Raw genomic sequence first — 26,225 nt, 5'->3', positions numbered from 1 at the left:
TTCAACGGATCCCCCTGATTCTGAGATTGTTTTTTCGTGACATATTGTACTTCACGATAGTGGTAAAATTTCTTCAATATCACTTGCGTTTATTTGTGAAAAAATCAGAAATTTGGCAAAAATTTTGAAAATTTGGCAATTTTCAAACTTTGAATTTTCATGCCCTTAAATCAGAGAGATATGTCACACAAAATAGTTAATAAATAACATTTCCCACATGTCTACTTTACATCAGCACAATTTTGGAACCAACATTTTTTTTTGTTAGGAAGCTATAAGGGTTAAAAGTTGACCAGCGATTTTTCATTTTTCCAACAAATTTTACAAAAACATTTTTTTAGGGACCACATCTTATTTGAAGTGACTTTGAGGGGCCTTTATGACAGAAAATACCCAAAAGTGACACCATTCTAAAAACTGCACCCCTCAAGGTGCTCAAAACCACATTCAAGAAGTTTATTAACCCTTCAGGTGTTTCACGGGAATTTTTGGAATGTAGAAGAAAACAATGAACATTTAACTTTTTTTCACAAAAATGTTACTTTAGACCCAATTTTCTTATTTTCACAAGGGTAACAGGAAAAAATGGAATACACAATTTGTAGTGCAATTTCTCATGAGCACGCCGATATCCCATATGTGAGGGAAAACCACTGTTTGGGCACACTGCAGGGTTCGGAAGGTAAGGAGCGCCATTAGACTTTTTGAATGTAAAATTTGTTTGAATAATTAGCAGACGCCATGTTGCGTTTGGAGAGCCCCTGATGTGCCTAAACAGTGGAAACCCCCCACAAGTGACACCATTTTGGAAACTAGACCCCTTAGGGAACTTATCTAGATGTGTGGTGAGCACCTTGAACCCCAAGGTGCTTCATAGAAGTTTATAATATTGAGCTGTAAAAATAAAATTTTCACATTTTTCCCACAAAAACGTTTTTCATCCCTTAATTTTGCATTATCATAAGGGTAATAGAATAAATTGCACCATGAAATTTGTTGTGCAATTTCTCCTGAACACGCCGATACCCCATATGTGGAGGCAAACCACTGTTTGGGCGCACGGCAGGGTTTGAAAGGGAAGGAACGCCATTTGACTTTTTGAATGTAAAATTTGTTTGAATAATTAGCAGACGCCATGTCGCATTTGGGGAGCCCCTAAGGTGCCTAAACAGTGGAAACCCCCCACAAGTGACACCATTTTGTAAACTAGACTCCTTAGGGAACTTATCTAGATGTGTGCTGAGCACCTTGCACCCCCAGGTGCTTCACAGAAGTATATAATATTGAGCCGTAAAAATAAAATTTTCACATTTTTCCCACAAAAAATGTTTTTCATCCCCTAATTTTGCATTATCATAAGGATAACAGGAGAAATTTCACCATGAAATTTGTTGTGCAATTTCTCCTGAGTACGCCGAGTGGAAAACCACTGCTTTGGTGTATGGCAGGGTTCGGAAGAGAAAGGAGCGCTATGTTGGCTGGGATAGGTTGCAGACACCATGTCACATTTGAAGAGTTGCTGACATGCCAAAACAGCAGAAACCCCCACAAGTGACCCCATTTTGTAAACTACACCTCTAAAGGAATTCATCTAGGGAAGTAGTGATTTTTTTAATTTACCCCATGGGGCAGTGAAGAAAACATAATTGTATTTTTACCACAAAAAAATGTTTTACCCTCAGATTTTACATTTTCACACAGGGCAATGGGTAAAAATGGTGCCGAAATGTGTCACACAATTTCTTCTAAAAGTGGCAATACCCCATATGTGGCTGTATCGTACCTCTTAGCCATACGGCAAGATCTGGGAGGGACGGAGCGCTATTTGACAATTGGAGAACAAATTATTGTAGAATAGGCATTTGGATTTGGGAGCACAAAATTTTCTGAATTTCTTTTGGGGGGCAAGGGCCATTTCGCTTTTCCAGAGCCTTTTTGCTACCAGTAACTTGGAATATTTTTAACAGATGACGGACCTGAGTGGGGACTAGCTTTTTTTGAGGACTGAGTTGAAGCTTTTATTGGGAACATTTTACGTAACATTTATCCGGCGCTCTAAGCTGAGCACTTACATCAGGGTTTCCATCTAAATTTCCAAGTGATGTAATTCATATGAAACCCCTGCGGGATCCATTCACTGTAATGAGGCAGCAGAGTTACTCTGGACTCCGTCTGGCCTCTATTTAGCGGTGTCCTTTAGAAGTGCACAAAACTGTGGCCAACCGCACTTTTATGCACGCCTAAAAAAAACTGACACTGTGGGATCACAGGCCAGATGGCATCCACAGTGGCCTATATCTGCCTCATTACAGGGAATTTTCCGTCATGGGTTCCGTCTGAATCACGTATTTCAGAGATTTACACGGAAACTCTGGTGTAAGTCCTCAGCGCAAAGCGCAGGATAAATGTGAGCGGAGCCTTACTGCGATCTTTGGGAGACATAATAAACAAATCAGTAGCAGGTGAAGAATTGGTTTTATTTATTTTTACGCAGTTCCTCGTGCGGTATAAGTGATGAGATTACTTTATTCTTCGGGTCGGTGCGATTACAGAGATACCAGATTTATATTGGGTTTTTATGATTGACAGCTGTCACACTAAGCTTTTTTTTGCAAAATCTAGTTTTTGCATCGCCATATTTTGAGAGCTATAATTTTACCATATTTTGGCCGACAGAGTCATGTGATGGCTTGTTTTTTGCGGGACGAGTTGACATTTTTATTGGTACCATTTTTGGGTACGTGACATTTTTTGATCGCTTTCTATTCCATTTTTTGGGAGGTAAAATTAACAAAAACCAACAATTCAGGAATTTTTTATGCCGTTCTGCGTGTGGTAAAAGTGATAAGGCAGCATTATTCTTCGGGTCAGTACGTTTACAGCGATACTACACTTACTGTATTTTTTTTATGTTTTGGCGCTTTTACACAATAAAACAATTTTATAGAAAAAATATTTTTTTTGCATCGCTTTATTCTGAGTGCTATAACTTTTTTATTTTTCGGCTGATAGAGCTGTATGGCGGCTTTTTTTTTTTGCGGAACAAGATGACGTTTTCAGCAGTACAATTTTTATTTCCATTTTGCTTTTTGATCGCATTTTTTTCCACTTTTTGTTTGGCGATATGATGAAAAAGCATAGTTTTTTGCTCCGTTTTTTATTTATTTTTATTACGGTGTGCACAGAAGGAGTTAATTAGTGTGACAGTTTTATAGATCGGGTTGTTTCGGACGCGGCGATACCAAATATGTGTACTTTTTTTGTTTTTGCATAAATATACCGATTTATTGGTTTAATATTTTATTTATTTATTTTATGATTTTTTTTAACAGTTTGAAAACATTTTTTTTTACATTTTTACTTAGTCCCTGTATGGGACATTAATTTTTATTTTTCTAATCACTGATGTCATGCAATGTAATAGACATGTATTACATTACATGACATCTTTGCTGACTGTTTCACAGTCAGTGTCTCCTGCTAGGCTTCAGCTGCAGGCTGAGCCTAGCAGGACACCGTATATGGCAGATCTGGAGGCGGTTATGTGACCTCCAGCTGCCATAACAACGGCAGGTCCTGGAAGATATCAGGGGGCCGTCAGAGAGGTAAGTTGACGACCCCCTCTCCTCTCACTATCTTCTATATGCGGCGATCACTATAGATCGCGGCATATAGAAGATAGCAAAGGGTTAACATCATTGGGACCTGATCCAATCAGGTCCCGATGATGTCCCCTATCAGAGCTATCACTCTGCACCGGAACCACAGCGCTTGCAGGACTCTGGGGGTCCTGAGTGCTGCGGGACCACCCACCGTTTTTAAACGGCGCTGCACAGAGCCCAGGCAGCGCCGACGTTTATGTACAGTGGGCGGTCCTGAACCGGTTAAAAATGCAACTGTGTTTTTTACATGCATGTTTTCAAACTCTGCTTAGAAGGCTAAAGGAAAAACTCACCAAAAAATGTACAGTTCAACAGCGAATGCACAATGGGTAGACATTTTCATGAAATCATATCCACTTTGCTTGGACAGTTAAACACAGTTAAAAATAATGCAGTATTTATGCTATGTGTGAACATGGCCTATATCTTTTAATCTTGGTCAATGTTGTGTTATAACTTATAATCTGTGATGATGGGTTATTAAAGACTTTTTTGGAGTGCATTATGTTATACGTATAGTCTATGTTTAGTACTGTAAATGGAGAATAAGTTTCAAATGTAAAAACGTAACTCTCACCCGCTATACCAAAACACCACGTCAATTTACATTATGACATTGTGCACAGAGCTCTGCTAAATATCGAAGGTTCACGCCAAGTATTTCACTATTTAGAGAGTGCGAAGCCGATAGATACAACATACATCATACTAATACTAACAGTTCATGAAGTACAGATTCAGACAGATATGAAAAGATTGAGACACCAAGATAAATATTGTACCCAAGGCGAGAACACTGATTATTCTGTTATTTTAATGTATACATTTTGCAATAAATATACTAATTGGATGTGTATCACCATGGATCCCTGGCCAATTGTCTTAGTTACCTTGCTCTTATACCAGCTCTCATCAAAGACTTTTAGATAAGACAAGGGCTTTGTGTTTACTATCTGTATTAATAATCATCTCAGATGCTCCACTCTAAAATGTATTAATTGTATTTTTTTTTCTACTTTCTGAAACTCAGGGGCTCTTTTGAGGAAGGGATTGCCCGATTCTGCATTGGATGTGTTCTTGAAGCTTTTGACTACCTGCACAATCGAGGAATAGTCTACCGAGACCTCAAACCAGAGAATCTTCTTCTTGATTCTGAGGGATATATAAAGATGGTTAGTAGGAGAATGAGGAATGAAAGTGGCCTGAAAATTATAAGCCAAAGGAAAACCCGAAAAAAGGAGGATGCGAAAAATGCTCAAAATTTTGTAAACTTGCCATGCATGATCATATTGTACAGCTTTATTCAGAGGTCAAATTTTCACATGCAATCGATATCTGTGGTTTTCATGAATAGCACTTGTACCTGTGATAGTCTATGGGGCAATTCTCATATCTGTGATTTTTCATGGACCAAGCAATCCATGGAAAGTCGGGCTGACATGTTCGATTTTTATCCGAGGGTCAGATCCAAATTGCAATGCAAGTCTATGGGTCCATGGAAAAAAATTTTCACACTCAGATAACATTCGAGTGTGGTCCGATATTCACAGTCATAAAGGAAAAGGTGGAGAAACTTTTTTTTTCTCCACATACGAGAAAAACTGATGACACTTAGACAACACTCTAATCAAACTCTGGTCAAGCTCTGATCAAAGTCTGATCAAAATAATCAGTTTGTTTTTCTCATACTCGAGAAAAACAGACATTTGAATGAGGCCTTAAAGAAATCAGTAACAAAAAAACAGTCATAGATGTGCATCTGTGTTTTAGTAAAAGAGAAATATTCCCTATTAACAAACTGATGACTAATTACTTGTCCATTATATTAACTTGTTTTTCTTGTTCTTTAGGTAGATTTTGGGTTTGCAAAAAAGATTGGACCAGGAAAAAAGACATGGACATTTTGTGGAACTCCTGAGTATGTGGCCCCAGAGATAATCATGAACAGAGGACATGACTTTGGAGCAGATTACTGGTCTCTTGGTATACTCATCTATGAACTCTTAACTGGAAGGTGAGTAATTATTTTGTACAGAATACAGAATTTTGGATTGGACTTGTCAATGTATTGGACATTTGCAGTACTGTGCAAAAGTATTAACAAAGTGTGGAAATACTGCTGCAAAGTAAGAATGCTTTAAAAAATAAAAGTACTAATGATATATTTTTATCATTTGACAAAATGCAAAGTCAATGAATGAAAGAGCAGTTTTCTTGAAATGCGGCAGTCTAAACTGATTCAAGTATTTGGTGTGACCACCCTTTGCATTCAAAACAGTTTCAATTCTACTAGGTACACTTGGACAAAGTCAGAGACTTTCTAAGATTATAGTCAACTGAATGAGTAACCTATCATGCCAAAAAGGTTCTAATGATAATCATTTTTACAGGTAGGTAAAAACACAGTCATTAACTGAAACAGTTGTGTAGGACACTTACAACTGAGTGAGTAACAGCCAAAATCTGTTACAAAGTTGAGGTTATTGAAGACAGTCTCATGTCACAAATCATACAACATGGCAAGACTAAGCACAGCAGGAAGATATAAGGTAGTTATACTGCATCAACAAAGTCTCTCCCAAGAAAAGATGTCAAAGTAGCAGTTGAGATTTCAAGATGTGATGATGGATTTTGTTTGAAGAAACACCAAGAAATGGCCAACATCATATCGTAGACTCAGTGCTTAGCCAATAAAACTTAATGCAGAAGATCAAAACACATCATGTTTACTTTCCTTCAAAATTGGAAGATATACAATATTGCCATCAGCACAGAACTGGCAGCAACCAGTGCCACCCAGCTGTACCCATTTAATGTTTGAAGAACATACCTTCAACATAGCAACAAGGCCAAGTGACATCTCAACTTTGCACGAAAACATAGGGACTGGGATGCAGAAAAATTGCAACAGGTGATCTGAGTCAAAATGTGAAATATTTGGCTGTAACAGAAGGCACTTTATTCTGCGAAGGCCTGGAGAGTGGTACAATAATTAGCGTCTGCAGGCAAAAGTAAAGCATGGTGGAGGTTCCTCGCAAATTTGGGCCTGCATTTTAACAAATGTAGTTGGGGATTTGGTCAGGATTAATGGTGTCCTCAGAGCTGAGATAAAGAGGCAAATACTTATCCATCATTCAATATCATCAGGGAGGCATCTGATTAGCTCCAAATGTATTCTGCAGCAGGACAACATCCCCTAACATACAGCCAATGTCATTAAGAATTATCTTCTGTGTAAAGAAAAACAAGAAGTCCAGGAAGTGAAGATTGTAACGGGTCTGAGAGGTGGAACCTCTGAGCAACTATACAAAGGGGCAGTCCTTGTAAGGAAGCGGGTGGCTCCCAGGGAAGGCGGGCAGGTAGTCACGGCAAGTGACAGGGACAGTCTCTGGGTAGAAGGGCAGGAAGTCATGGCAAGTGACGGGGACAGTCTCTTGACAGGCGGATGGTCACGGCAAGTGACAGAAGGGTAAGAGTCTCTAGACGGGCAGGTGGTCACGGCAAGTGACAGCAGGGAAAGAGTCTCTAGATGGGCAGGTGGTCACGGCAAGTGACAGCAGGGAAAGAGTCTCTAGATAGGCTAGCAGGCAGGTAGCAGGTGAGCGCTCCCAGGTGAGCGGGCAAGAGTCTCTGGACAGGCAGGTGGTCACGGCAAGTGACGGCAGAGCCTCCAGGTAGGCTAGCAGGCAGGTAGCAGGTGAGCGCTCCCAGGTGAGCGGGCAAGAGTCTCTGGACAGGCAGGTGGTCACGGCAAGTGACGGCAGAGCCTCCAGGTAGGCTAGCAGGCAGGTAGCAGGTGAGCGCTCCCAGGTGAGCGGGCAAGAGTCTCTGGACAGGCAGGTGGTCACAGCAAGTGACGGCTAAGCCTCCAGGTAGGCCAGCAGGTAGGTAGCAGGTAAGCGCTCCCAGGTGAGCGAGTAAGAGTCTCTGGACAGGCAGGCAGGTATCAGGCAGGTATCTGGCAGGTACTTCCTGGTCCGCAGGCGGACTGATCCATAGACAGACTGGCAGGTGCTGGTAGGCAGACTGTCGGACCACAGGATAGCAAGCAGGTAAGCAGATATCAGGCAGGTATCAGGCAGGTATCAAGCAGGAATGTGGCAGGTGACTGGCAGGTAACTGGTAACGGGACCTGAGGGCTGAAGCTGAGTTGAAAGGCTTTGCGATAACATTGCTCGGGCACCTCCATTTTGGAGGAGGTGCCTTATATATGGTGGCCGGGGACTCCTTAGGACGGCGCGCGCGGCCCCTTTAAGATAGAGGGAGCGCGCACGCACGCGCCCTAAGCACAGTGACTGGGAAGCAGCGCGCGCTGCCAGCAGAGCGGGAGGAGGACGCCGGGCACGGAGCAGAGAGGTGAGGGGAACGGCGTCCCTGCCTAGCAGGAGGCAGGGACGCCGACGCTACAAAGATATGGCACCCACAGAGCCCTGATTGCAACACCATTGAGTCTGTCTGGAATTACCTGCAGAGACAGAGGGTTTTGCACATGTGTGCATCCATAGAAGATCTGTGGTTACTTCTCCAGGATGTTTGGAACTACCTTCCGGCCAAGTTCCTTCAAAAACTGTGTGTAAGGCTGTGTGCCCACTATGCATTTTTTAAGTATTTCCGCAGAGGCAATTCCGCCGGAGAAACGCTTAAAAAATGCTTGTTAGAAGGTCTGCAATGTTCCCCAATGATAATTCGCATGTGCTGTGCACATGCTGTGGAAATTTCCCCTGCGGATTATCATTGCTGAAAAATCCGCAGCACTACCAATTATTTTGCGTAAGCGCGGCGTTTTTGCCGCCATTGACTTGCATTGAATCACTTAATATCCGCATGACTACATGTGCACATGCGGATATGAAGCGCTTCAATGTGCGGATGGTACCTGAGTCTGGAGATGAGTAGACTCTCATCCAAACCCCGGGTACCATGGTACCTGTAAAAAAAAAGATTTCAAAAAATAAAATAAACATTATACTCACCTTCTGATGGCCCCCGGTCTCCTGTACGATGTGTCCTGGCTCCCCGGCAGCTCTCGGTGGTCTAAAAGGACGTTCCATGACATCATTTAGTCATGTGACAGGTCACTCGACCGCTGACATCGGCAGTCGCGTGACCTGTCACATGACTAAATGACGTCATGGAAGGTCCTTTTAGACCACCGCGAGCCGCCCAACACACTGGACGCAACGGACAAGGAGACCGGGGGCCATCAGAAGGTGAGTATAATGTTTATTTTTTACCATTCTTTTTAACTATAACTTGGTCACACTATATAAATCCATGCCGGTTGCATGGATTTATATAGTGTGACCAAGTTGTCTTGCACTTTTCCAAGTGATGCTAAAATCGCTTGGAAAAGCGCTTGACAACCCGCATGCGAAATTGCATGTGAAAAAAACGCTTGACAAACGCTTCTACCTGGCAGAAAAAGCGCATGTAAAATCCGCATGCGTTTTTTCTGCCAGGGAGATGCAGAAACGCTCAGGAAAAATCTGGAGCATTTCTGCATCGTGGGCACATAGCCTAAGTGTACCTAGAAGAATTGACACTGTTTTGAAGGTAAAGGATGAGCAATACAAATATTTATTTGCTTTAGATTTATCTCTTGTTCATTCACTTTGCAGTTTGTTAATTGATAAAAATAAAATATTAATGCTTCTATTTTTCAAAGAATTCATGCTTTGCCGAATATTTTCCACATCTGCCTAGGCTTTTGCATGGTATTGTACTCGATGACTTTAAGGCTGTGTCCCCACGATGCGTATTTCATGCGTTTTTGGTGAGGAAATTTCCGCAGCGTAAATGCATGATAAACGCATGGTAAGCCTTCTACCATGGTCCCCTATGCAATTTCGCACTTTCAATGCCCATGCTGCGGATTTTTCCGCAGCGTTTATGCTGCGCTCAAAAATCCGCAGCATGTCCATTAATTTTGCGGAAGCGCAGCGTTTTCGCCGCCATTGACTTGCGTTAGAACGCGCCAATGCCGCAAGACTGCATCTGTACTTGCGTAATTGGCGCATTCTAATGTGCGGATGGTACCCTGGTGTAGAGGAGAGGAGAGTCTCCTCCACACCCAGGTACCATTAAAAAATCTGTAAAAATAGAATAAAATAAAACATAAATGTATATTTACCTTCTGGCGGCCCGCGCAGCGCTCCTCCTTGCTTCCCGGCACTTCACAGTGGATTGAAGGACCTGCGCTGACGTCAGAGTCATGTGACGGGTCATGCGACGCTGACGTCGGCAGGTCTTTCAATTCACCGCTGCCGGCAGCCGGGACCGAGCGAAACAAGCCAGCGCGGGCCATCGGAGGGTAAGTATATATTTATTTTTTTATTTTTAACCACTCTCTCGGTCACACTATATAAATCCATGCCGTTTGCTTGGATTTATATAGTGTGACCTAGTTGTCACAAGCACTTTCCAAGTGATGCTAATCGCTTGGAAAGCGCTTGTCAATCCGCATGCGGAAATGTCAGTGAATAACGCTCCATTTCCGCATGTCCCTGGCAGGAAAACGCATGTACAATCCGCATGCGTTTTTTTCTGCCAGGGAGGTGCAGAAATGCTCAGGAAAAAATCTTGAGCATTTCTGCATAGTGGGCACATAGCCTTATACGGGAAAATCTATAATATGCAATGTGTTTATTATTTTTAAAGACAGGATGTTTTTTTTGTCATTGTTGTAGTTTATAATAATAGAAGACTTATGTACAGTGCCTACAAGTAGTATTCAACCCCCTGCAGATTTAGCTGGTTTGATAAGATGCAAATAAGTTAGAGCCTTCAAACTGCAAACGAGAGTAGGTTTTATGAACAGAAGCATAAATCTTACAAACCAAAAAGTTATGTTGCTCAGTTGAATTTTATTAAATTTTAAACATAAAAGTGTGGGTCAATTATTATACAACCCCTATGTTTAATATTTTGTGGAATAACCCTTTTTTGCAATTACAGCTAATAATCGTCTTTTATAAGACCTGATCAGGCCGGCACAGGTCTGTGGAGTTATCTTGGCCCACTCCTCCATGCAGATCTTCTCCAAGTTATCTAGGTTCTTTGGGTGTCTCATGTGGACTTTATTCTTGAGCTCCTTCCACAAGTTTTCAATTGGGTTAAGGTCAGGAGACTGACTAGGCCACTCCAACACCTTGACTTTTTCCCTATTGAACCAGGCCTTGGTTTTCTTGGCTGTGTGCTTTGGGTCGTTGTCTTGTTGGAAGATGAAATTACGACCCATCTTAAGATCCTTGATGGAGGAGCGGAGGTTCTTGGCCAAAATCTCCAGGTAGGCCGTGCTATCCATCTTCCCATGGATGCGGACCAGATGGCCAGGCCCCTTGGCAGAGAAACAGCCCCACAGCATGATGCTGCCACCACCATGCTTGACTGTAGGGATGGTATTCTTGGGGTCGTATGCAGTGCGTGGTTGGCACCAAAGATCTCGATCTTGGTCTCATCAGACCATAGAACCTTGAACCAGTCTGTCTCAGAGTCCTCCAAGTGATCATGAGCAAACTGTAGACGAGCCTTGACATGACGCTTTGAAAGTAAAGGTACCTTACGGGCTCGTCTGGAACGGAGACCATTGCGGTGGAGTACGTTACTTATGGTATTGACTGAAACCAATGTCCCCACTGCCATGAGATCTTCCCGGAGCTCCTTCCTTGTTGTCCTTGGGTTAGCCTTGACTCTTCGGACAAGCCTGGCCTCGGCACGGGAGGACACTTTCAAAGGCTGTCCTGGCCGTGGAAGGCTAACAGTAGTTCCATAAGCCTTCCACTTACGGATGATGCTCCCAACAGTGGAGACAGGTAGGCCCAACTCCTTGGAAAGGGTTTTGTACCCCTTGCCAGCCTTGTGACCCTCCACGATCTTGTCTCTGATGGCCTTGGAATGCTCCTTTGTCTTTCCCATGTTGACCATGTCTGAGTGCTGTTCACAAGTTTGGGGAGGGTCTTAAATAGTCAGAAAAGGCTGGCAAAAGAGATCTTTAATCCACACATGTGAAGCTCATTATTCTTGGTGCCTGAACTACTTCTTAATACTTTAGGGGGACCAAACAGAATTCTTGTGGTTTGAGGGGTTGAATAATAAATGACACTCTGAATTAACTTTTCACGTTTTAAAAAAAAAAAAAAAAAAATTTGCTGCAGTGTATTTCCCACTTCCAGGCTGAATCTGCAGGGGGTTGAATACTACTTGTAGGCACTGTAAGTATATTTTTAAACTAGCAAAGTGAGGCACATTGCATACTGAAAACTTCCAGACTGATCTGCCAAATTCTTTTAAACAAACTTTAACATAAATATTTGACTAATTATACAAGTAGGCTGTTAGATTATGCAAGCAGCAATAAAAGCTGTGAAAATGGGAAAAGGATGAACAAGAATTCAGCGGCATGCATTAATATAGAAGAGGATTTTTTTTTTCAATAAGTAACAGCTGCGGAGCTGTATGCCACATTTAGTACACATAATAATAGCTTATGTTATTGCATGATTATCCTGAAAACTTGTACTTCAATAAACTTTGTAAAAAAAAAAAAGGTGCAACTCTTATTATCAAAATTAGAAACTAAGATATTGTCCAATATTCCATTCCAAGATCATTTAGAGCTTGTTTTATTTATTACATAAACAGTGCCAATCTTGTGCATAAGTTGTGTCTGGTATTACAGCTCAGCCTCATTCAAGTGTTGACAGCACCGTAGTGTGTGTGATCTGCTTAAAGTTTCTGTAAAACACATTTTTCCTGAGCCTGTTTAACTTTTCAATACCAGAATAATCATATAGAAAATACTGACATTTTTGCCATTAAAATTATAACACATTTCCCACAAAGAACCTTATAGCCTAAACAATCCTGCATTATTATTATTTATTATTATTATAGCGCCATTTATTCCATGGCATTTTACATGTGAAAAAGGCAGTATACATAGCAAAAACAATTACAAAAATCTTGAACAAAAACGCAGCAGCAAACTGGTACAGGAGGAGAGAGGACGCTGCCCACGAGGGCTCAGAGTCTACAAAGTATAAAAAGTAATCAATGATCTTCCTACAAATCAGGTGCAGACTGTTATGCACACGCCCGGACTGACTGGCGTGTGCGGGTGTTGTGGTTCCACTGGACCATGAACCGGAGAGTGCCTGGAGGGGCGTGACTAAGTATCTGGCCGATCCGACCAAGATGGCACGACGGCATACGACGCCAGTGCACCAGGGAGAAACCGGACAGAGGGACCAGGTGCTACTCCAGGTCAAACTCCGGACACGGGGGTTGACCCACACAGGGATTACTGAAACAGGCAGGTTAGACTGGCACAGACTGGTGGATATAAGCGAACACGGCAGGTATGCAGACGGGTGGATACAGGCGAGTATGCAGGCAGGGAGGTACTGGCCGAAAGGACGGACTGGAGCACAGAGAGGTTAAGACCCAGTACAGACTGGGTCACAGAACCGCAGATGCGGTAGACAACCACAGCAGAGAGGGAACGCCCGAAGCGGTGGGCAAGAACAGAGCAGGACGGGGCTGCAGGAGCAGCGAGCACAAGCAGGGCAGGACAGGACTGCCGGAGCAGCGGGCAGAAGCAGGGCAGGGCGGAAACCGCAGAAGCAGTAAGCAAGATAAGAGCAGAGCAGAAACCGCAGGAGCGACAAGCAAGGCAAGAGCAGAGTGAAAACCGCAAGAGCGGCAAGCTAAGCAGGAGCTGAGCGGACACCGCAGAGCGGTAAACAAGGCAGGAGCAGAGCAGAAACCGCAAGAGCGGCAAGCTAAGTAGGAGCAGAGCGGACACCGCAGAGCGGTAAACAAGGCAGGAGCAGAGTAGAAACCGCAAGAGCGGCAAGCTAAGCAGGAGCATAGCGGACACCGCAGAGCGGTAAACAAGGCAGGAGCAGAGCAGACACCGCAAGAGCGGCAAGCTAAGCAGGAGCAGAGCGGACACCGCAGAGCGGTAAACAAGGCAGGAGCAGAGCAGAAACCGCAAGAGCGGCAAGCTAAGCAGGACCAGAGCGGACACCGCAGAGCGGTAAACAAGGCAAGGGGATAGGACTCTGTTCACAAAGAACAGACGGAGAAGGAAAGGCAGAACCAGAAGCACGCACAGTACTTACATAGAAGTAGCGAGCGTACACTAAATTCACAACAGAGGTACAGAGACGACGAGAAGGAATTTAGGAGCGGGTTCAGACTCTGCAGAAAGACGCAGAAAACAGACATAGAGGGAAAAGGGAGACAAGGTTAAAGTAGAAACGAGGCACAGACAACAGGGAACAGAGGAACGGGAACAGAGACAGCAAGGCAGGAACACAAACAGGACTCTGTTCAGACGGGAACAGATACCGCAAGGCAGGAACACAAACAGGACTCTGTTCAGACGGGAACAGATACCGCAAGGCAGGAACACAAACAGGACTTTGTTCAGACGGGAACAGATACCACAAGGCAGGAACACAAACAGGACTCTGTTCAGACGGGAACAGATACCGCAAGGCAGAGACACAAACAGGACTCTGTTCAGACGGGAACAGATACCGCAAGGCACAGACAGGCAGATCTAGGAATACGGCCCCTAGAAGGCGAAAGAACAGGCAAGAAGCGTGTTCACGAGAACAGACCACAGTTCAGACACAGAACTGGAAAACAGGCAGGAAAACAGGATAGGACCTGGCACGTCAGAGACAAAAAGCCAACTGACAAGAAACAATGCTCAGGCGCCATCTTGAGGAAGAAGGTGGTATAAATACCCAAAGATGGACAGCAATAGGCTGAAGGTGCAACAGGGGCGTGTCCGCAGCAGGTACAAGAAACAGGAAGTTCAGCGGGCGTCGCCCTATGCAGCCAAAACAGACAAACAGACAGCAAGGAGGGAAGCCAGAGAGACATTCTGGACAGGAGCTCAAGTGCGCGCTCTTGCACAGTGGGAGATGGACCACTATGCAAGGACGCCGCCAGGTATGTTACAGTACCCCCCCCCTTACGCCCCCTCTTCTTCAGTCCTGCCAGAATCTTCCGCAGGGAATTCGAGGGCCAATTCTTCACTTCGAAGAGATCACTTCCACTGTCCACCGGAAAAACTGGTCTCCTCTGGGTAGCTAGGATGCTACCTCCCATCCAGCCACCCTTAGCAACAGACGAAATGGGTGGAGTACCAGGAACAGCACACAAGGAAGTCTCTCTCCACATATTTTCAGGTGGCACCCCAGAGGGTACAGGAGACAACTGGAAGTCCTCCACCGGGTTGGAGGGGGACAGAGACTTGGGGGTAATCTCTGCTTCGAGGTACATCTTGTCAAGCTCACAGGAAGAAATAGACGGGTTATCAGGTACATAATGAGGAAAAGTCACTGTCTCTTTGTTATCTGGTGGTACCCCGGAGGATTCAGGAAACAACTGGAGGTCCTCCGCCGGGTCAGAAGAGTGCCGAGGCTCAGAGAAAACATCTGCTTCAGAATACACTAGGTCGGACTCACTGGACGAAGCAGGCGAGGTATCGGGTACCGAGTATAGGAAAGTCTCTGTCCATTCACCACCAGGTGGCACCCCGAAGGGTTCTGGAGACAACTGGCGGTCCTCCGCCTGGTCAGAGGGGTGTAGAGACTCACGGGTAACCTCTGCTTCAGAGTACACTAGGTCGGACTCACTGGACGAAGCAAGCGAGGTATCAGATACAGAGTATAGGAGAGTCTCTGTCCTTTCGCTACCAGGTAGCACCCCGAAGGGTTCTGGAGACAACTGGAGGTCCTCCGCCTGGTCGGAGGGGTGTAGAGACTCGGGAGTAACCTCTGCTTCGGAGTACACTAGGTTGGACTCACTGGACGAAGCGAGCGAGGTATCAGGTACAGAGTATAGGAGAGTCTCTGTCCTTTCGCTACCAGGTAGCACCCCGAAGGGTTCAGGAGACAACTGGAGGTCCTCCGCCTGGTCGGAGGGGTGTAGAGACTCGGGGGTAACTACCACTTTGGGGTACCCATTGTCAGGCTCACAGGACGAAGCGGACAAAGTATCGAGTACCGGGTGTAGAGAAGTCTCTCTCCATTTGTCATCGAGTGGTATCCCGGAGGATTCAGGAGGCAACAGGGGGTCCTCCGCCAGGTAGTAGAGGTGCACAGACTCTGAGGTAACCACAGCTTTGGAGCATCCTTGGACATGCACACCGGTTAAAGTGGTTGAAGCATCTGATGCCGGGTGCAGGAAGTTCTCCTGTGTGGAGTCTGGATGGGCAGAAGTCTCTTCGGGCAGGAGAACTGGTGCACTACCCACGCACATTACCCGTTGGGGCTTCTCCGGGATACAGGGAGATGAAGCTTCAGTAGGGACTTCAAGGTTGGGGTCAGGAGGTCTCAGGGAGGACAGACCCTGGCGTGACGGCTTGCCTCTACGTCTAGCACGTCTGGACTGCCTCTTGAGGTTGGGAGAAGTATTCCGGAAAGCGTAGTCACCCTGTGAGGATTCTGGGTGGGCAGTAGTCTCATTGGGCTGGAGGACTATTGCGCTACCCACACACATTACCCATTGGGGCTGCTCCGGGATATTGGGAAGTGAAGCTTCAGCAGGAGCCTCCGGGTTAGGATCATCAAAGACCATTAGAAAGGCCACCAGGAAGGCCATTAGGTCCAGGAGGATCGGATCCTGTGTTTCATATAGGGGGTTGATCCATTCCAAGGCATCACCCGCCAGGTAAGACATAATGAATGCCACCTTAACCCGATCGGTGGGAAAACATAGAGGGTAGAACTTGAAGTGTAGCATGCATTGCTCCACAAATGCACAACTTTGTCTTGGATCCCCATAATAACGTAGCGGATCCGCAGGAACGAGAGCAGATAGATCCATCTGGACGGGTGCGTAATTCGCCTGGAACTCAGCTAAAGGGAAAAAAAAAATTATTTATTTATTTTAATGCATGTATTCGCTGGAAAACTTCTCAGAGAGCAAAGGCCGTGGGGCTCAACGGGAACCATGGCCTGAGCATGCTGTTATGCACACGCCCGGACTGACTGGCGTGTGAGGGTGTTGTGGTTCCACTGGACCATGAACCGGAGAGTGCCTGGAGGGGCGTGACTAAGTATCTGGCCGATCCGACCAAGATGGCACGACGGCATACGACGCCAGTGCACCAGGGAGAAACCGGGCAGAGGGACCCGGTGCTACTCCAGGTCAAACTCCGGACACGGGGGTTGACCCACACAGGGATTACTGGAACAGGCAGGTTAGGCTGGCACAGACTGGTGGATATAAGCGAACACGGCAGGTATGCAGACGGGTGGATACAGGCGAGTATGCAGGCAGGGAGGTACTGGCCGAAAGGACGGACTGGAGCACAGAGAGGTTAAGACCCAGTACAGACTGGGTAACAGAACCGCAGATGCGGTAGACAACCACAGCAGAGAGGGAACGCCCGAAGCGGTGGGCAAGAACAGAGCAGGACGGGGCTGCAGGAGCAGCGAGCACAAGCAGGGCAGGACAGGACTGCCGGAGCAGCGGGCAGAAGCAGGGCAGGGCGGAAACCGCAGAAGCAGTAAGCAAGATAAGAGCAGAGCAGAAACCGCAGGAGCGACAAGCAAGGCAAGAGCAGAGTGAAAACCGCAAGAGCGGCAAGCTAAGCAGGAGCAGAGCGGACACCGCAGAGCGGTAAACAAGGCAGGAGCAGAGCAGAAACCGCAAGAGCGGCAAGCTAAGTAGGAGCAGAGCGGACACCGCAGAGCGGTAAACAAGGCAGGAGCAGAGTAGAAACCGCAAGAGCGGCAAGCTAAGCAGGAGCAGAGCGGACACCGCAGAGCGGTAAACAAGGCAGGAGCAGAGCAGACATCGCAAGAGCGGCAAGCTAAGCAGGAGCAGAGCGGACACCGCAGAGCGGTAAACAAGGCAGGAGCAGAGCAGAAACCGCAAGAGCGGCAAGCTAAGCAGGACCAGAGCGGACACCGCAGAGCGGTAAACAAGGCAAGGGGATAGGACTCTGTTCACAAAGAACAGACGGAGAAGGAAAGGCAGAACCAGAAGCACGCACAGTACTTACATAGAAGTAGCGAGCGTACACTAAATTCACAACAGAGGTACAGAGACGACGAGAAGGAATTTAGGAGCGGGTTCAGACTCTGCAGAAAGATGCAGAAAACAGACAGAGAGGGAAAAGGGAGACAAGGTTAAAGTAGAAACGAGGCACAGACAACAGGGAACAGAGGAACGGGAACAGAGACAGCAAGGCAGGAACACAAACAGGACTCTGTTCAGACGGGAACAGATACCGCAAGGCAGGAACACAAACAGGACTCTGTTCAGACGGGAACAGATACCGCAAGGCAGGAACACAAACAGGACTCTGTTCAGACGGGAACAGATACCGCAAGGCAGAGACACAAACAGGACTCTGTTCAGACGGGAACAGATACCGCAAGGCACAGACAGGCAGATCTAGGAATACGGCCCCTAGAAGGCGAAAGAACAGGCAAGAAGCGTGTTCACGAGAACAGACCACAGTTCAGACACAGAACTGGAAAACAGGCAGGAAAACAGGATAGGACCTGGCACGTCAGAGACAAAAAGCCAACTGACAAGAAACAATGCTCAGGCGCCATCTTGAGGAAGAAGGTGGTATAAATACCCAAAGATGGACAGCAATAGGCTGAAGGTGCAACAGGGGCGTGTCCGCAGCAGGTACAAGAAACAGGAAGTTCAGCGGGCGTCGCCCTATGCAGCCAAAACAGACAAACAGACAGCAAGGAGGGAAGCCAGAGAGACATTCTGGACAGGAGCTCAAGTGCGCGCTCTTGCACAGTGGGAGATGGACCACTATGCAAGGACGCCGCCAGGTATGTTACACAGACACTGATAGCAAAGTGCGCCCTGTGCTGGTCGTGTGCCAGTGATGCCCATCATGCCCCTCCAGCACACATACTGTTATGCACACGCCCGGACTGACTGGCGTGTGTGTGTTTAGTGATCCCACTGGACCATGAACCGGAGAGTGCCTGGAGGGGCGTAACTAGGTATCTACCCGATCTGACCAAGGTCGCATGACGTCTAACGACGCCTGTGCACCAGGGAGGAACCGAGCAGAGGGACCAGGTGCGACTCCAGGTCAGACCCCGGACACGGCTGTTGACCCACACCGGGGAATACCGGAACAGGCAGGTTAGAGCACAGGCAGGGTAGGGTCCAGTACAGACTAGGAGACGGGTTCAGAGCCGCAGATGCGGTAATCAAGACGAGTAAAGTGAAACCGCAGGTGCGGTTAACAAGGCTGAGCAGAGCGAAACCGCAGATGCGGTGGACAAGGCTGAGCAGAGCAAAACCGCAGATGCGGTGGGGAAGGCAGAGCAGAGCGAAACCGCAGATGCGGTGGACAAGGCTGAGCAGAGCGAAACCGCAGGTGTAGTGGACAGGGCTGAGCAGAGCGAAGCCGCAGGTGCGGTGGACAAGGCAGCGCAGAGCGAAACCGCAAGTGTGGTGGACTGGGCTGAGCAGAGCGAAACCGCAAGTGCGGTGGACAGGGCTGAGCAGAGCGAAACCGCAGATGCGGTGGACAAGGCTGAGCAGAGCGAAACCGCAAGTGCGGTGGACAAGGCTGAGCAGAGCGGGCAGAAACCGCCAGAGCAGTAAGTAAGACAGAGCAGAGATAAACCGCCAAAGTGGTGAGCAAAGACAGAGCAGACGGGACAGGGCTCTGTTCACACGGAACAGACTGGAAGGGAAAGGCAGAACCAGATACACACAAGGTACTTGCAAAGAAGTAGTGAGTGGACTCCAAACTCACAAACAGAAGTACAGCGACAACGAGTAGGAGTTAGGTGCAGGTTCAGACTCTGCAGAAAAAGAGAGGAAACGGACACAGAGACAAAACAGGTAAGTGGCCAGGAGACAGTTCAGACAAGAACTGTACTGCAACGTAATACAGGAACGAGCCTAGGTAAAGCCAAGTGCTGGTTCAGACACTGCAGCAAAAGGAAGGAAACGAACATAGAGACAAAACAAGTAACAGGTTAGGAGACAGTTCAGACAGGAACTGTTAATGCAATGAAATACAGGAACGAGCCTAGGTAAAGCCAAGTGCTGGTTCAGACACTGCAGCAAAAGGGAGGAAACAGACATAGACACAAAACAAGTAACAGGTTAGGAGACAGTTCAGACAGGAACTGTTACTGCAACAGAATACAGGAACGAGCCTAGGTATAGCCAAGCGCTGGTTCAGACACTGCAGAAAAAGGGAGGAAACGGACATAGAGACAAAACAAGTAACAGGTTTGGAGACAGTTCAGACAGGAACTGTTACTGCAGCGAAATACAGGAACGAGCCTGGGTATACGGCCCCCAGAGGCAGAAACGAACAGGCAAGGAGCGTGTTCAGACTGGCCTGGAAATACAGCCTCCAGGAAGGTGGACAGGCAGGGAAAAACAGAACAGGACCTGGCACATTCAGAGTCAAGGAGCACACTGAATGTTAAAGTTGCTCAGGCATCAGCTTCCAAGTGAAGCTGGTTTAAATATCCAGTGACAGACAGCAATAGGCTGAGGACGCATTAGGGGTGTGCCCACAGCAGCTACAAGAATCAGGAAGTAACCAGGCCGCCGCCCTAAGCAGTCAGAACAGAGACAAACAGACAGCATGGAAAGAAGCCAGGCTAGCAGACTGGACTGATGATCAAGTTTACGATCTTGCATAGTGAAAGATGGTGCACTATGCAAGCCCACCACCAGGTATGTTACTGACTCACCCCCTGGGCCGTGGGGCACTCGAGACCGGACTTCAGGGCAATGCTGGGAGTAGTAGTGGCGACCAGGTCCCGTGGCTCAGGGTGGTCAGACCAGTGGTAGTCTATGATGTGCTGTAGGTAATGTCCGACTACACCACCCGTGGACTGCGGTCAGGGAGGACCGCCGCTGCAAGGCAGACCGCTGAGGCTGGTGTTTGGGATGCAGCAGGGAATTGTACGACTCGCCACGGGAGGAGTGTAGCCTCAGGGCAGGTAATAGGATGCTGGGGGTGATGGTGCAGGTGCAGCAGTAACCACACAGAGTCCAATAATGCAGTCCAGGGTCTTTTACTGATCTTTTCACAGACCCACCAGGAGTACAGGGTAGGAATGGACCTGGGTGTCTGAGGGCATTCGGGCGAGCTCCGCTGGTCAGGGTGAGTGGGTAGGCCTACCGTTCTCTCTCTCTGCCCTTGCTGACTATCTCCCCCTTTAGTGGTATGATAGCCCACGTCCCTGAGCTTGCCGTGTACTACGCCTGTATGGCTTGCAACTCGGGCCTTAGGTACCTGTAGCTTCTCCGTGCTGTACCGGTCCTTCTGTGTGGCGGAGCCTCCAGGCTTCTTAGGCCAAGGGACCTGAAATCCCTTGCGGGTTGGTTTTCTGCTGCAGGACTTGCAACCCTGATAGCCTCGGACCCCAGTGTCCAGTTATGTATTCTCTCTCTGCCAGGACCGGCTCTCGTCGCCTCTGTCCCTGGCTTTCTGCTCCTCCTTTGCCTCCTGGACTCCTCAGCTGCGGCTGACCTGTCCCTCTCTTCTGGGAACCCCTCTGGATACTTCAGAAGTGGGTCCTGGTCTCCCTAACCCTGCCCTCAGTACCAGTTTTTATAGGGGCAGCCTGCTCCCCCTACTGGCCTGGGACAGGAGGTGCTGCATGCAAATGGTCCATGACCAGAGAACCTACCTCCTGCTCTCAGACACAGCCTTACAAGTTTGTGGCATCCAGGCCTGGGGTGACACATTCCCCCCTAGGAAAGCTTAGTACTCCGGGACTAAACAAGAAACACGATACAGGGTATAAATTATAACATAAACATAACAGAGAAGAAAACAACAAACAACACCACATATTGAGTTCTTTAGGTCACAGTATGGCCTGTGACCGGGTGTCCATTTCACCAACACAACGGGAGCCTTAACCAGGTAGGGGTCTGTCCTTGCCCCGAGTCCTTGACAGTCTTTATTCTTTCCTTTGGTTAGGCTCCGAACATATTTACAAGGAAGTCCCGGTTACTCAAAGTTCATAACCTTTTAGTCCATTTGTCACTATGAAAAACTGGAAAACAGTATTAATAACCAGGGTACAAACATAACACATTAAATATATACATTATACATTTAGATCTTCCAGCGAGCTGGCATTTGACCCCTAGTGCTCTGGGTTGACCTCCGTAGCCCACTGTTTGGTGGTGGTCTAACCTGGCTTTCCCCACTATCATTGAGGGTACAGATACTAGCTGGGTGTACATGTAGGGCAGGTAGCTGTCTGCGGGTCCTTTGGCTTACCGCAGGCATGGCAGGCTCACTGTCAGCAGAGGGTAGACTCTCCTGGGCTGCTGGCGTGGGTTCTTCCGCCTCTGGGGCCGCTTGCTCTTCTTGTTCTTCCTGTCCTCCTGTAGGCTCCTGCTGGGTAGGCTGAAGGAAGTGTAGGACAGGTACCACTATTGCGCCATTTTTCTGAGTCCAGGTCCGGGGGAACTCTCCGAGAACTGTGCTGATCATCTCTTCCTTGTCCTCTGCGGGTTCAAGGTCATCTTGATCTTCACTTGGACTCTGTAGTTGCTCGGGGCACCGTTTTAGGTGGTCTCTGGAGACGGTGCTAGTGGTTTCTCCTCCATCCTTGGTAATCACACATACCTTTGGGTTGTCGTGGTCAGACTGCAGTACTGTGTACGGTTCTCTCTCCCACTGGTCACCCAGCTTGTGTAACCTTCTCTTCCGCTTCAGGACCTGCTCACCAGGTTCCAGGGGACCAGCAGGGGTGTGTTGGTTGAAGAGCCTCTCTTGCTTTTCTCTCGCTTGAGCCAGACTCCTCTCCACACTCTCCTGTACCTTCTTGTACTGTAGCCGCCGTTCTGTATCCCAGTCTGCATCTGGGGAGGTGTCCTCAGGTGTCAGGACTCCCATCTCCAGGTCTATCGGCAGTTTACCTGGTCTTTCTCGCATCAGGTAAGCCGGGGTGCAATTTGTAGCATTCACAGGGATATGGTTGTACAAGTCAATCAGGTCTGGCAGCTTCTCCGGCCACAGGCTGCGTTCTTCCATGGGTAACGTCTTGAGGAGATCGATGATGATATTGTTCATTTTCTCACACAGCCCGTTGGTTTGCGGGTGGTAAGGCGTTGTCCGAATCTTCCTACAGCCGTAGAGGTTGCAGAACTCCGGGAATACTTCAGCCTCAAATGCTGGACCTTGATCTGTCAAGACCTGTTCCGGATACCCATGTGGACGGCAGAAGTGTTGCTGGAAGGCTTTGGCCGCAGTTTGGGCTGTCAGGTCTTTAACAGGAACCACTACCAGAAACCGGGAGTAATGGTCCACAATTGTCAGGGAATAGACATAGCCCGACCGGCTTGGAGCCAATTTCACATGGTCCAGAGCTACCAGCTCAAGAGGCTGCCTGGTGACGATGGGCCTCAAGGGTGTCTGCTGGCTGGTACGGTCCTTCCTTCTGAGGTGACTTGGGCCGCAGTCCCTGCTCCACTTCTCGATGGCCCTTCTCATGCCGACCCAGTAGAACCGCTCTCTCAGTAGGAACTCCAGTTTCTTCCACCCGAAGTGTCCCGCTCTGTCATGGTAGGCCTCCAGGACCATTGCTGCATCTCGCCTTGGGACCACTATCTGCCAGGTCAGCTCGTGCGTCCGGTGGTTGACAAGCCTTCTGCACAGCTTACCCTCGTAGAGGAATAGCCTGCTTTTCTCCTTCTATATCTGCTTGGCTTCCTCTGGAGCGTCTGGGCCAGGGCTAGCGTCTTCCTGGGTTAACATGTCTTTCACCAGGCGTATTGCAGGGTTGCTATCTTGCGTTTCAGCCCAGCCGTGGTGGGGTAAGGGATTGAACATGACGGTGGTTAAGTCCTTGTCTCTTAACCGGTGAGAAAGCTGAGTGGCCCCATACCGGTGGAAAGCAGGGAGCTCTATTTTCTCCAGCTCTTCCGAGTCATCTTCTCCTTCAGGTAGGTGGGGCATTCTTGATAGGGCGTCTGTGTTGGCGTTGGTTCTGCCTGCCCGGTATTTGATTGTGAAGTCATAATGGGATAGCCGGGCCATCCACCGCTGTTCTAGGGCACCTAATCTTGCATTGTCCAGATGTGTCAACGGGTTGTTGTCCGTGTACACGGTGAACTTTGCGGAGGCCAGGTAATGCTTAAGCCGTTCTGTGACGGCCCACACCACTGCCAAGAATTCTAGCTTGAAGGAGCTGTAGTTCTCCGGGTTTCTTTCAGTGGGCCTCAGCTTCCGGCTGGCATATGCGATCACCCTTTCTCTGCCCTGTTGGTTCTGTGACAGTAGGGCTCCCAGCCCCACATTACTGGCATCTGTGTGCAGGATAAAAGGCTGGCCATAATCGGGGTAGGCTAGTATCTCGTCCCCCGTGAGGGCCATCTTCAACTGGCGGAAAGACTCCTCTTCCGGCTTGTCCCACTTGAAGGGTGGCTTGTGACTTCTGGATTTAGATTGCCCTATCAGGAGGTCCTGCATAGGGGCTGCCATCTTAGTGAACCCGGGGATGAACCTTCGGTAGTAGCCTACCAACCCGAGGAATTGCCTCACTTCCTTGATGTTAGAGGGGCTTGGCCAGCTCTTGATGGCTGTAACTTTGTCGGGGTCGGGGGCTACTCACCACGTGTCCTAGGTATTGGACTTTCGGTTTTAACAGGTGGCACTTTGAAGGCTTCACTTTCATGCCATAGCCTGCCAGGGCTTCGAACACCTCGGCCAGGTACTTTAGATGGTCCTCGTAAGTCTTCGAATAGACGATCACGTCGTCCAGGTAAAGGAGGACCGTCTCGAAGTTTCGGTGCCCTAGACAGCATTCCATCAGCCTCTGGAAGGTCCCTGGTGCGTTGCAGAGCCCAAAGGGCATACAGTTGAACTCGCTCAGTCCCATCGGGGTGGTGAAGGCAGTCTTCTCCTTGTCAGCCTCTGCCACAGGAACCTGCCAGTACCCGCTAGTAAGGTCCAAAGTAGAGAAGAAATTAGCTGATTTTAGAGCTGCTAAAGACTCCTCTATCCTAGGTAACGGGTACGCATCTTTATGGGTGATACGATTGATTTGTCTATAGTCCACGCACATTCTCATGGTACCGTCTTTCTTTTTCACCAAAACTAAGGGAGCTGCCCAGGGGGCTACAGCTATCTCTAATGACCCCAGCTTCTTTCATTTCTCTCAGCATACCCTTGGCGTTCTGATAATGTGCAGGGGGTACAGGCCTGTGTCTCTCTTTTATTGGTGGGTGGCTCCCCGTGGGGATATGGTGTTCTATCCCTTTTACTCTGCCGAAGTCTAGCGGGTGCTTACTAAAGACTCTCTCGTACTCCTGTACCACCCGGTAGACTCCTTGTTTTTGGTGCTGGGGAGTGGAGTCAGCACCCACATGGAGTTTCTGGCACCTGTCCTCCTTTTGTTTCTGGGAGCCATTACTCTCCGCCTGTGGAGATTGAGGCAACGGTTCCACGGCCCTGATAGCTTTGTGCTCAACAGCAAACAGTTTGGCAAGTGTAGCGTACCTGGGTAGGTGTACCTCCCTCTCCCCAATGTTGAGAATGCGAACGGGCACCCTCCCATGACGGACATCAACCACCCCCCGGGCTGTCAAAATGGTGGGCCTGCTGTCTGAGTACACGGGTTCTACCATGGCTTGGTAGTCTCTGCCTCTCAACCCGATTGCAGTCCGACACCAGATCATCATTTCACTTTTGGGAGGCATGGAAATGGGGAATGAGTCACTCATTCTTACGCTACCGATCTCACCACCAGACAGTTCTACCTGCTGCCGTCTCATCAGGGCTCTTATCTCTTTCTGGAGGACCCTCTGTTGGCTGGAGCTCGCATTCATCGCCACCTGCTGTAAAATCACAATTACTTCTGAAAGACAGTTTTCAATCACATTAGTACCCACAGTTTTAGGGTGACTTTCACGACGGTCAATGTCCACAATGATCACTCCCTGTGCCGGCAGTTCCACCTTACCAATCTTGATGGTCATCTCTCTGAACCCCACCTGCGGCACGGGTTGGCCATTGCTGGCAATGATGCTTAAGTCATCGTCTGGGTAGCGGGTTATGTCAGCGACACTCCAGTACAGCTTGAAACGTACGTAGGGGATGGTAGTCACTTGAGACCCGGTGTCCAGCAGTGCACTCTTGGGGATACCGTCCAGCACTACGGGTAAGACCGGGCATCCTCCCACGAACTTATCACGCCAATTAGACGGGCCTGATGACCTTATGCCTGTGGGTTGGCCCTCTGCCCCAGTTAGAATGCTCACTTTCTGTTCTTCTGTCAGGGGATAAACTTTGAATAAACTGTGCAGTCTTTCCCTAAAGGCAGTTAAGGTATGGGGGTACCCTGAGTATTGGGGTAGCCAGGCTGCTCCGGGGATGTAGGGCATAGAGAACGGCATCACCGCTGCTGCAGCCCCGCTGGTTGTAGAAGGCCCCTCCGTGTCCGTCATCTTCCTCCCCCCTAGTTAAGCGTGGCCTACCTTCCGACGATCCTTTTCTGTAGGCCGCGGCTCCGCTGGTGCTGCTCCGGACGAGGACCTTGCGACGCGTCCTGGTGACTTCAGCGTCGCTCT

The 26,225-nt window shown here is 48.1% G+C and overlaps 1 protein-coding gene across 3 annotated transcripts in view; it reads left to right on the top strand.

Moving 5' to 3' along the window:
* The window catches only part of LOC141273670 (cGMP-dependent protein kinase 2-like), a 604,296-nt gene that overhangs the window by 346,385 nt on the left and 231,686 nt on the right, over positions 1–26,225 (top strand). For all 3 annotated transcript variants that reach the window (XM_073685845.1, XM_073685846.1, XM_073685847.1), the window contains 2 exons: positions 4,693–4,834; positions 5,513–5,676. In XM_073685845.1, coding sequence (XP_073541946.1) covers positions 4,693–4,834; positions 5,513–5,676 — 306 coding nt within the window. The remainder of the gene's footprint in view (positions 1–4,692; positions 4,835–5,512; positions 5,677–26,225) is intronic.

This window comes from Phyllobates terribilis, unplaced genomic scaffold (assembly GCF_046119375.1).
Source record: "Phyllobates terribilis strain yellow unplaced genomic scaffold, ASM4611937v1 Scaffold_5__5_contigs__length_657084704, whole genome shotgun sequence".
Taxonomy (NCBI): domain Eukaryota; kingdom Metazoa; phylum Chordata; class Amphibia; order Anura; family Dendrobatidae; genus Phyllobates; species Phyllobates terribilis.
Note: the sequence above shows the minus strand (reverse complement) of the source record. Positions and strands in the feature narration are given on the sequence as shown.